The sequence below is a fragment of the Gilbertella persicaria genome, assembly GCF_025201335.1.
Source record: "Gilbertella persicaria strain CBS 190.32 chromosome Unknown B0P05scaffold_28, whole genome shotgun sequence".
Taxonomy (NCBI): Eukaryota; Fungi; Mucoromycota; class Mucoromycetes; order Mucorales; family Choanephoraceae; genus Gilbertella; species Gilbertella persicaria.
Genome location: NW_026251989.1, coordinates 303552 through 315716, shown reverse-complemented (window position 1 = coordinate 315716; position 12165 = coordinate 303552). Strand labels below are relative to the sequence as shown.

Below are 12165 nucleotides of genomic sequence, written 5' to 3'. Positions count from 1 at the left end.
ATTACTAGATTCAGGTACTACTTCACCAAAAAAAAAAAAAAAAAAAAAAAAAAAAAAAAAAAAAAAAAAACTTGTAGACACTTTTGCCTCTTTCCTCAATATTTTGGCAGTAAGCTTGCTGCGCTCTTTGTACCAATAGACTTTCAATGCAAATAACTATAACTTTTGTCACCGCACCAAAGCCAGATAACTGCGTCTTTATGTAGTTCTCAGCAAAAGTGTCTACAAGGGTTTTTTTTTTGCTTATATCTCGTTATTTTCATAGTACAATTAGCAATCAAGCACATTTACCAAAAATGATAGCCTTTGACGCACATTTTGAGTATCTAAGATTGTTGGTAGCTTCATTTTTCATCTTGTAGCGTCAAAAAGAAGCTTAAAGAGTCGTCAAGTTCAATATTTCCATGAGTAATGCCCTTTGTCCAAATCAACTCCAAAGATACCCTAGATGTTAGCAAACATCGCGTTGGGTATCTAGCGTATCTAGCGTATCTAGCGTATCTATGCGCGTGCAAACAGGCTTTACCGTACCTTCATATGCCTAGGAAAAAAAAAAGGGAGACAAAGATCTGTATGGGTTGAAGATTTCTTTACCGCTGAAGCATTTATCTTCCTGGCATCTTCCTGGCATCTTCCTGGCATCTTCCTGGCATCTTCCTGGCATCTTCATGATATTCTCCTGGTGTCTCTGTTACATACATAAATATTGTGATACCAAGCTGTTTATTGGAGCAAAGCATCTTGTTGAAACACACTTGATCCATCGTGTCTGGTGTATCTGGTGGACCTGATGAATTGAATTTTGTTGACAGCGAATCGCTACAATTATTTAGTTGAAGTTCACAGCCTAGAAGAAAAAAGCAAAGTTAAAGCTATGTTGGTCAATCAGATGCTATAAAAAATATGCAGAATCGAAAAGAAGCATTCTTAATGATGTTTGTGTATACGTTAGATAATGAGTAAGTTCTTCTTAATACAATGCACTCTTAATTTAGCAAGCCATATTAAGGATATTGCACATTTTTGAACTGGGTATATTGCCATCGATATATAGTTCAAACTAAAGTTGTGACTACGATCACTAAAACAGAAGCAGAAGATACATAATTATATAGATTCGTAGATTTGTATTTGTCCATGTCGCTCTTTTATAGCTAGTACTTTAGACAGCAATTTTAATCATATCAAGACCTGGAATTAATAATATAGTTTGGACCCAACCAACTACGTCATTAAATTCAAGCACGATTGTACTTTTTTAGTTTTAGTAATAAAAGGTGATGGGATTTTCATGATGTTTACAAAAATCCTAAGCCATCTTTTGATGCAATTAAAGCATCTACAAAAGGCTAGCAGCTAATTTGCTGCTTATTGACAAATAATCAAAACCTTGTTTTAGGTACTCCCTAAGGGAATTCTCATAGTGTTCTGTTTCATTTGCTGGCTAAAATACTTGGTTTGTTTGTACTTCTCTTCTGAAAAAGAACATTATATACTCTCACCTTATCTATACAATTTATCTGTTCTACAGCGTCTTTTTCTTTTCTTTCAGCTTAACTGTTCAGTGGCAATATTATTCTTTTGATGAGTATGTATTTTTCTCGAGAGGTTTTACTTTTCTAGCAATGCTACTTGGAGGTTCTCTTGTCATCTTTTTCAGGTAAAACAAACAAATAAATAAGTCAGCAGCCTATATTTAGTCATTGTAGTGTATAGCTAAATATAGTCTTTTGGAGGTACTTTAGACCCAAGGGTAGGGTAACAGGGTAAATGTACATTACACACAAGAACCAAAGAACCTTGTTTACCTTAAGCTTTTTTTTTCTAACATTTAAGGATGTGTATTAAATAAGTAAAGAAATAGAAAATATACAGATGCGAGATCTTTTTTCGTGATAGGCTTTTCTGATAATAGAATATTCCTTGTTAGACAAGAAGGGCAATGGAAAAAAATGCCGCATGACTAAACATCGAATTCTTTTGATTAAGGAAAAATGTGCATATTTTTTTTAATGGCAAAAAAATCAAAACAAAAATAAAGATTGATTTCCGCTTGTGATACTACAGAATTCATGAAAAAAAAAAGCAGTCTGAAATAGTAATACAGAGCTCGTCAACCTTATCACCATTTGCTTAGTCTGAAATTGTTGTCTTTGTCTGTATATGTGCTATTTTCACGTCGTGTAATAAGAATTAGGGGGTAAATTCAGGCACACAAACAAATTGACTTTTAAGCTAATTTGATATGATGGACAAATTTCTTAATAGAGAACCACCGATGACCAATTTGCGAAATGTTTTGTTTGTACAAGGATTACAAATCGACAAAAAACATGCATTCACGCCTATCTAATTAAAGATAGAAGGAGGAGAAACACATTGAAGCTCTTTTTTTTTTAGTAAATACATGGACATATTTATGTTTCCAAAAAAGATTTAAGATATAAATTGGAATTCATAGGCTGTAGATCGATGTATATAGTTAAATTTACAGCACTATGAGGAGGAGAATCGCAAATGTGCAGCATGTTCTGTTTGAGAAAGAGTCGTTATCGAGATTGTTAAAATAGAGTTTACCTTATGGTACAAATACGGTCGATTCTGTGTTCTTTAGATAGTTATTTGTAGTCAATTCCATCTCATTTTTATATAGAACTACTGACAAAACAAACTTTGTTTTATGAATTCTAGCAGAAATCTCAAAAGTCTAATTTTCAATGGCGCATAAAAGCTGTTTTTTTTCACAAAGAAAAAAACATGTACCAACATTACAATTATTATTGTCATTTGGTATATTAGTGCTACCTCAAACACTTAATGCAGAAATGCTAGTTTCTTGTGAGAAATCGCTTAAACTATAAAAAAAAAATGACTGTTTATTTTTTTTAGGAAATGAGCCTCATTTTGACCTCATTCGACGTGGATTCCAATATCGAGTCCATTGATTGATTTGAGCAAGTGAGTCTTCTAAATTACATGTAAGTCTTGCAATTTTATTGAAAGGGACTCCTTCTGGGTGTGAGGATGGCCATCGATCGAGACCGATGTTGGCAATTTCCATTTCCTCCCAAACCACATTTCCGCCAAGTTTTGGTAGTGCCGGGATCAATGAGGCTATCTGGGCCCTAAGACGCTGTATTATGACGTTACAGATAGCACTGTAAAAGAGACGACATGTACCTGAAATATTGACTAAGGATGGTATATCGTTCTCAAATGAATAAAAGATAGCTTCTAGGAGTTCTCGGGGTAGATTGTTTAAACCAGATGTATTTATCGGTATATCATTGGGATGATGAGGAACTGTTTTTTGAATCGCGTTAGGAGACAGACTCAGGAAAGTACTGACGAGCTTTCCTTCTTGACATTTGGTTTCTCTTCGCTTAAGCAAATTGATTGCTTCATTTGCTTGTTTGACTGCGGTAATCCCTGCTATTTCTTGTTTGTATCGTAACTCGACCAAATGCTTCAACAAATAGTTCTCAAAGTATTGTCCGGGGCCACGACCGATATAAACAGAGTTTACAGAGAGTGTATGAGGGCTTACTCGTAGCATAGCGGGCATAAATTCTTCTTCCGACAGTTGGACTTTGAGTGCTTTTACTAACGCATTTGCACCTCCGTCTGTGGATACAAACGGGTAATCCAAAAACGGCGTTTTGCGTTGTACTTGCTGCACTTCTGCATTCGTGCCAGGACAAAGAATAATAAAATATGTGTCATACTTTAAAAGAAGCCTAAAAAACTTTAAATAGAATTTAGTTTTCATTTTGCGTGTTGCCCACATCTAACCTTTTTTCGAACAGGATCGATTTGATATTCTTGATTAGTAAATGTATCAATCCACTGATTGGTATGGGGGTCCAAGCCGTATAGATTTAATAGCTTGAGCAACTGTGGGCATGCGGGACAGACTGTGTTTTTTAGCGTAATGAGAATTAAATGATATTTCTGAGTTAATGTGTTTATATCGAGTTCGGTGCCCTATTGAAATGAGTTTGGCATCGCCATGAGGGCAAGTGTGTTGAGATTACCTCAACGTCGAACAAGCTCATAAGAGGAAAAGTTCTTGGAGTTATCGTCATAGTATGAAACAAGCCAAAGCGCTCAGCCATTTTATTTGTACAAGGAAAAAAAAATTGTAAATGAAATGCGTGTGTCAACAAGAAAAAAGAAAGGCCTCACTTAATTTTCATTGGCTTAATTAAAGTGTCGTAAGGATACGATAAATTATAGCTCTGGTTGCATAAATATAAAGATTAAATTTGCTTTTCTTCTTTCTTTTTTTTGTAAAACAAATTATAGTTTTCTTTTATGTTTAGAATAACGGGAATACTGGGGGAATATGTGATATATACATATATGTACGTATGGGAGTGTATCTCCCTTTATCTTTTTTTTTTGTCTCTCTGTATATATATGTTGTGTGCGTATGTGTGTGTGTGTGTGTGTATGTAAGACAAGGGAAAAAAAAACGAGCAACCTTGTTGCTGAATAGATAATAATAGTAATAATAAGAGAAAACGTACCAGAGACATTTACAATCGGCATATACATTATAAGGATAGAATTTCATTTGAGTCCATGGTTGCTTGCTAAAGAATGAATTTGTATGATTTTTTTTCATAAGTGTCTTGTGGCTATGTACTAATTTAACAAGCTTTTTACTGATAAACAGGCTGGTCGAGGCTTTGGGTTCAACACGCGATGCGTAGGTGGTAATGATGGTGCATTGTTAGTCAGCAAATATTTCACTGTTAAGCGTAATGGGCGAGCTTCTTTAGGCTTTATAGAGCGATAGGTAGTGTTTTCCATGACAGGCGATAAGGTAGGAGAAGGAGAACCGGAGGAGCACGAAGAATCGGAAGAGGCAGAATAGGAATATGGAGAGATGATATAATACGGTGATACATAGGAAGAGTCGAGTTGGGTACTAAAATTTTCATTTACGCCACCAGTTTTCTGGATAAGTTTTTCAACGCATACACGTCTCTCCTGAGCAGTCAATTGGCGTCGTATATGTGAAGGTTTATGAACCCTTAAATGCCTTCTCAAATTACTGACGACGGCGAAACGCCTACCGCATCCAGGCCTTGAAACTCAATTAGTATCATGCAAAGAATGATTTTTCATAAGACTTACATATCGCATACATGAGGTTTTTCCCCTGTGTGGGTATACATATGTGTTTGCAATGCGCTGGGCCGAGTAAAATATTTCTGACATTTATCACAGTTGTATATCTTTCGGTCGTCAATGTATTTTTTGTCTGAAGGAAGACTAGATAAAATATTGGAAGACATAATTGAGCAAAAAAAAAAAAAAAAAAAACAAGTGAGAGAAAAAAGAGAAAGTGGAAAAAGTCCTACCTATTTATACTAATAAAGAATTCGAAAAAAACTAGGGGAGACAAAAGAATAAAAAGAAACTAAGAACAGAACAGAAGTGGGGGGATTGGTGAACACAAAAAAGTCTATATATACGATGATACAAGAATAAAATTCCATTTGATAAAAACAAAAGGGGGGAGGCTTAAAGTGATCGATCTGCATATGCAAATGTTATTACCGCTCTTTGAATATTTGTTTATTCTTGTCTCTTTATAAAAAAAGACAGAGTGAGAATTTCTTTTAGCTTCTCCAAAATTTACCCTTTTTTGTGAAAGTTCTTTTTAGGGGAAGGGGGAAATCACAAGAAGGCTGATATGTCAAATCAAAAAAGGGAAGCGCAGTCCAATCAAGCCTGTATTTACCTATTCCGCTTCTCTTTTATTACTTTGGTGGCCTAGAAGATGTATGGGAAACAAGAAGAAAATTAACCTTTTTGGTTAGACATCGCCGAATAAACAGCTGTGGATTCGCTACTACAATAACCGCCAATGTTCTTTAAAACAAACGAAAATAGAAATTGAGTGCTGTAACAAGAGATATTCCTAAAAAAAGAAGATTACTCAATGCATTAGAAGCTGCATGTTCTTATTCTTGATCGGACACTTTCTTTATTAGTTTTGAAGTCGGAGAATATTTGATCAGAGGAGGTAAAGGAGTGCTACAATTTTTCTTATGAAATCGGTCTTCTTCCAGACAAGAACACAATAAGACTCACGCTACAAATAAATGCAGATATCTGGAACAATTTAAGAGGACCATAGATATCATAAATAAACCCACCCAGTACAGAGGCTATACCATAGCTTATGCCAGAAAACAAGATTGCCGAGATACCTTGAGCTACTTCTTTTTGATTTGCAGGAAAAAAAACGTCCATTTCAAACATAGTTGTGGACCAGACTAAGGCATATACGAAACCTATTTTTAGGAGGCTAAGTGTACTTCAGGTCCGGAATAAACTTACCGTTCAAAAGCTGGAGTATTAAAGCAGCGACGATCGATTTAGTTTCATATGAACTTAGGCACGTGTATACTATAGCGCGAAATATAAATGACAAGTAGGCCATGGTCATAAGAAAAGTGACACTGTATTTATCAAATAGCTATAAAAATAATTTATTTTAGTTGTTGTTGTTGTTGTTGTTTTTGTTATGCGCATATGTTGTTCATATGCCGAATCATATAAAGAGTTAGTATTGTGTCTCATTACTATACTACCATTTTGTTTTGAACATACCTCTCTAGAAAGCCAAAAAGTAATCAGTTCAGCCAAGCCACCTATTGGTCCCGTCAACCCTATCAGACACGGGTTCAAGCCAAAGTCGCTCAGCAAGAGGAACAAAAATTGGTTTATCATTGCATGTGCCAAGCCATAAAGGAAAATAGAAATCATGAACGTATAAACAAGGATTGTTTTTAATATGGATTTTTCTGGTAATTGGTTTGCTTGATGTACCATTCCCAGAGAGGACAGACAGGTATCGTTTGTTGGGATATAGGATAACACTAAACCTAAAGGAGGAATGGCACCTGATGTATGTAATTCGTTGTTGGCCTCTATTTGTGCGTCCATGGCCAAAGAAGAAGTGGAATATAGGACTGAATCATACCTGTCACTTGGTTTCCCAGTCATGTTTCTGCCTAACAAAGGCTCATTGTATGTTGTTGTCATATGAGTAAACACAGATAATATCACGAATATCACTAGCCCCACAAAAAAAATACCAAAAGAGACATAAATCCCATATTTCAAAATGAGGATCCCAACTAACATCGTAAACACACTGTGAGAGATATATCCCCAAAGTCGTTGATTGCCTATATTTTCTTAATTTCCTTTTTTTTTTTTTTTTTTTTTTTTTTTTTTTTGCTGTGCTTACCATAAAGTGTTTTTCTGTTTCTTAATAATTTGAGGACCGAACTGTCTACCAAGGCACAAATGGGACCAACAAAGAAGGCAAGCATAAATGCACAGATCAAGACCATCATAAATGAACGATTATCTTGTGTCCATTCCGGCAAAAAGTAAAGCAGCAGGATGCCTGAGCCTCCAATCATTGCTAACATACCTACAACTAAACTGCGCGACTTTGGATATTTCTCTACCAAAACTGCCCAGAAAGGACACGCAACTACCTGGACAAATGGGGCAATTGCTAAAAGAAGTCCGATTTGACGAAAACTTAAATGTAGTACTTGACTGTAAAATAGTGTCAAATAGGCTATTGCTGAGCCATACATCGAATACAGAGAGACATAGAGCAGTTTGGGTAAAACAAGGTATGCCATAAGAAAGAGTAGTCAAAAGAAGAAAAGAGGAGAAAAGAAAGATAACATTTATCGCGTACGTATAGCAAGGAGCTATATGCATACATTGTACTACATTATAAAATAAGCTTGGTATTGGTAAGATATATGCTGTCAGTTGAAAAACAATAAATGCCAACGCATTTTTTATATTTATTTTAAAGGGTTTAATATGAATTGATCTAAAAGAAGAATTTATAGAAACATCATAAAAATGTAGTTTGATTCAATTTTGAACCAGGCAACAAACTCAACTCTATCATTTGTTTCGCTTTCTCTTTTTGAGGAACAGTGCTACAATACGTAATAAAGTCAATTGAGTTATTGAGAAGAGTTCAACAAAACAAAGACAGATAGAGAGAGAGAGAGAGAGAGAGAGAGAGAGAAAAAGCCCTAATATTACTACAAAATTCAAAAAATAACTTCTAAAGTTAAAACTTTATTTAGAATCTAGAATGTTCAAAATACAAATATGGTCTTTTACGCATTGTGAAATTTTGATTTTGGACCTGAAAGCAGTTCATTTTTTTAGAACTATCAAGGTCTTGTATAAAGCAAACAAGTTTGTCTGTGTGCTTGCGAAAAATTGAAAGTCACTTACTACATTTATGCAAAGAAATCATGTTCATATGCACTAAAAGTGATTTACACCTATTGTGTATCACACAAAATCATCATCAAAACAAGGATGTCTTATTGTATGCAGAATACAAACAGACTGGGGCTTTTTAAGACAGAGGCAAGCCTATTATTGCTAAAGAACTAGCTCGAATATTATTTTGTATGGAAAAAAAAAAAGTGGTACTCTACTCTAATAGCAGTGAAAAAACACGTGTCAATTAGAAAGAAAAAAAAGGAAACCTCAGGGCTGCTTTCTTCATATCTTCTTTTTCCTTCTCTTTATGTACAATTTAGTCTTATGAGTGGACCGAGAAAGACCGACTCTTTCAATAAAACTATCCATAGGTTGTCTGTTCAAGATGGCAACTCGGCAAGTCATCGCAATATTCCACAACACAACAAGAGTTCGTCAAAGAAGCCAACACGAATAGCAAGGCCAAGCAAAAGTGAAACAACCCGTATAGAGAATACAAGTAATAGGCGTATGGCTTCTGTTTCCTCACAGTCAAGTATCAAGGCAGATCAAGCGGATTTATTACCAACCAAATTACGAGTGGCATTTGCGGACGTGATTGAAACGCCGTCTTCTTTAGCTGATGATGAGTTGATTGCTTCAATCAAAAGCCATATTGATGCACAAGCAATGCGCATTAGACGACTAGAAAGAGCACTTGAAAAAGACCAAGTGAATGACAAACAAAATGCCATTACTTTCTTACTATCCAAATATCCTGAAGCCATGTCTCTTTACCGAAAACAAGTAGAACAAGAACAATATGAACAACAATTAAGATTATGCATAGACCAATTTGAAGCTCAAAAGCAACACATGATTACTGAATATCAAAGGAACTTTGAGATACTAAAGTCAAAATATAGAAGTCGGTTTGACGATATTGTAGAGCGAATGATCAGTGATCCTTCTAGACTTGATGATGAATGGGCCAGAAGAGTACAAAAAGACGCAGATGACAGAATTGAAGAGTTTAAACGAAGATTTTTGTTAAAGCAAAAAATGAATCGTATATGAGTTTAACAATGTAATATAGAATACTAATCCTAATAAACATATTTATTGAATCTTAAAAGGCTTCAATTTCCAAATCTTCTCAGCATATTCATGAATGGCTCTATCTGAAGAAAAGAAGCCCATGCCTGCAGTACACATAATAGATTTTTTAGTCCATGTAGCTCTGTCTCGATAGACTTCATCAACTTCAGTATGCTTTTGAAGATAAGACTTGAAATCAACAGAAATCAAATAATAATCACCACCATAAGTCAATGTGTTGATAAGAGGACCAAAGACAGAAGGATCACCAAATTCACCATTCTGTATAGCATCAATTACTACCTGCAAGCTAGGGTCCATAAGAACACCATGGTATCTTTGATTGTGGCGAAGATCCTCGACTTCATCAGCAAGTGCACCGAAAAAGAAGATGTTTTCTTTGCCAATTTGTTCACCAATCTCAATATTGGCACCATCTACAGTGCCCAAAATTAAACCGCCATTTAGAACAAATTTCATGTTGGAGGTACCAGATGCCTCAGTGCCAGCAGTGGAGATATGTTGAGAGATATCAGAAGCAGGAATAATGATTTCAGCAAGAGAAACATTGTAATCGGGAATAAAGACCACTTTGAGTTTGCCCTGAACATCAGGGTCATTGTTGATCACCTCAGCAGCACTGTTGATTAACTTGATAACAAGTTTAGCAATATAATAACCAGGAGCAGCTTTTCCTCCAAAGATAACTACGTGGGGTGTTTGAGCAGCAACGTCTTCAGGTGCCATTCTTTTAAGACTCTTGTATCTATAAATGACGCTTAAGATATTCATATATTGACGCTTATATTCATGAATTCGCTTCACTTGAATATCAAAAAGAGCATGAGGATCCACACTGACTCCCATATGGAGCTTGATCCAGTCAGCCAAACGCTTCTTGTTCTCAAACTTGACATTAGCCCAGGATCGTTGGAAATCTTTGTCATCTGCATGCTTTTTTAAACCCTGGAGAAGATCCAATTGAGTGGCCCATTCTTCTGAACCAAGAGCTTTGGTAATCAAATCACGAAGTCCAGGGTTAGCTTGATACAACCAACGTCGAGGTGTGATACCGTTTGTAATGTTGATAAACTTTTCTGGGCCATAGTACTTTACAAAGTCATTAAACAAATCTTTTTTGATCAAGTCAGAATGAAGAGCAGCAACACCATTTACAGTATGAGAGCCTACTACGGCCAAATAAGCCATACGAACTTGTTGAGGAGAACTTTCTTCAATAATAGACATGCGCTTCAAAAGTTCACGATCAGGAGAAAAGTCTCTTTCCACTTTTTGCAAAAAGAACAAATTGATATCATAAATAAGTTGCATATGACGAGGAAGCACCTTTTCCATCATAGGAACAGACCAGCGTTCAAGAGCTTCAGGAAGGACAGTATGGTTTGTAAAGGCAAACGTCTTTGTGACAATGTCCCAAGCATCATCATATTCCAAACCCTCGACATCAATCAAGAGTCGCATAAGTTCTGGAATACCTAGAACAGGATGAGTATCGTTCATTTGAACAGCCACCATGTCAGGAAAGTCTTTCCAAGGACGTCCAGCACGTTTAAAACGATGAATGATATCTTGCAAAGAAGCACTGACAAAGAAATACTCTTGCTTTAATCGAAGCTCTTTACCAACAAGATGATTATCGTTAGGATACAAGACAGAGGTCAGATTTTGAGCATTTGTTTGTTCTGCAACAGATCGTTCGTAATCACCAGCATTAAAAGAATCAAAATCAAAGGTGTTCAAGGGCTTGGAAGACCAAAGACGGATATTACCACACACCTTAGTATCAAATCCAGGAATAGGAACATCATAAGCCATTGCTTGGACTCGATCGCCACCTTCCCAAGACATACGCGATTCCCCTTTCTCGTTCATCTTGGTAGCAACATAGCCATAAAAGCGAACTTCATAACGGATATCAGTACGAGGAAACTCCCAAGGATTGTCAAAGTTCAACCAGTAATCAGGCATTTCTGTTTGATGCCCATCTTTAATGATTTGCTTGAAGATACCATATTGATAGCGAAGACCGTATCCCCAAGTAGGGATTTCTTGAGTAGCTGCACTATCCATATAACAAGCAGCAAGACGTCCTAGGCCTATGTGATTGAATCAATACATGACAAATATAACAAAAAACACTTTACCTCCATTGCCTAAAGCAGCATCTCTTTCTTGTTCCAATAGATCTTCAAGTGAGAATCCCAAATCTTTGATACTATCTTTATAAGCGTCTTTGACTTTTAAGCAATGCAATGCATTATCAAGAGCACGACCAATCAAAAACTCCATGGACAAATAGTAACAGCGCTTAGGGTTCTCTTTGTGAAGAGCTTCCTGTGTAACATTCCAATCTTCTAAGAGACGGTCGCGAACAGAGTGTGCAGTTGCTTGATACATGGCCGATTTGTCGACGTTATAGACACCACGACAAAGGGTAGTAATTGTATGGTGCACAATGTCACTTGCAATAGATTCGGCATCATTCTTTTCAGGATGAATGTGTTTGTTCCATACGGCTTTGGCATGTTCATCCAGTTCTTGACGGTTAGAGGCACGAGAAGGGACACTTGTGGGGGTAACAGGCTCAACATTGTCATCTTTATCGACGTGAATAACAACATTCGTTAAGCGACGAGTAAGTTTAGGCATAGATAGACGACGAGGTCTAGTAGAAGTAGGCGTTGTGCTCATTCTATTGTTTGATAAAGAGAAAAGAAAAGCGAGGAAAAAACACGGGTTATGCTTGAATACTTTTACATCACTTTTGTTGATTTT

The 12165-nt window shown here is 36.2% G+C and overlaps 5 protein-coding genes across 5 annotated transcripts; 1 reads left to right on the top strand and 4 right to left on the bottom strand.

Annotated features, from left to right (window-relative positions):
* Positions 1–2846: 2846 nt before the first annotated feature.
* Positions 2847–4181, bottom strand: B0P05DRAFT_548235 (uncharacterized protein). Its single transcript, XM_051579006.1, has 3 exons — positions 4035–4181; positions 3793–3984; positions 2847–3745 (listed from the first exon to the last, which is right to left on the bottom strand). Exons 1-3 carry the CDS (start codon positions 4113–4115, stop codon positions 2900–2902), a joined length of 1119 nt encoding a protein of 372 aa, XP_051433419.1. The 5' UTR covers positions 4116–4181; the 3' UTR covers positions 2847–2899.
* Position 4182: 1 nt separating this feature from the next.
* Positions 4183–5315, bottom strand: B0P05DRAFT_548232 (uncharacterized protein). Its single transcript, XM_051579005.1, has 2 exons — positions 5143–5315; positions 4183–5092 (listed from the first exon to the last, which is right to left on the bottom strand). The coding sequence occupies exons 1-2, from the start codon at positions 5301–5303 to the stop codon at positions 4648–4650; spliced, it is 606 nt and encodes a 201-aa protein (XP_051433418.1). The 5' UTR covers positions 5304–5315; the 3' UTR covers positions 4183–4647.
* Positions 5316–6101: 786 nt separating this feature from the next.
* Positions 6102–7834, bottom strand: B0P05DRAFT_598007 (major facilitator superfamily domain-containing protein; the record flags this gene model as incomplete). The annotated part of the gene is made up of 5 exons (XM_051583164.1): positions 7271–7834; positions 6628–7208; positions 6355–6493; positions 6171–6308; positions 6102–6106 (listed from the first exon to the last, which is right to left on the bottom strand). Exons 1-5 carry the CDS (start codon positions 7677–7679, stop codon positions 6102–6104), a joined length of 1272 nt encoding a protein of 423 aa, XP_051433417.1. The 5' UTR covers positions 7680–7834.
* A 662-nt stretch (positions 7835–8496) lies between these two features.
* Positions 8497–9405, top strand: B0P05DRAFT_548225 (uncharacterized protein). The gene has a single exon (XM_051579004.1). It carries the CDS (start codon positions 8617–8619, stop codon positions 9346–9348), a length of 732 nt encoding a protein of 243 aa, XP_051433416.1. The 5' UTR covers positions 8497–8616; the 3' UTR covers positions 9349–9405.
* On the bottom strand, positions 9391–12039 carry B0P05DRAFT_473247 (glycosyl transferase; the record flags this gene model as incomplete). The annotated part of the gene is made up of 2 exons (XM_051574724.1): positions 9391–11486; positions 11535–12039. 2 exons carry the CDS (start codon positions 12037–12039, stop codon positions 9391–9393), a joined length of 2601 nt encoding a protein of 866 aa, XP_051433415.1.
* Positions 12040–12165: the final 126 nt, after the last annotated feature.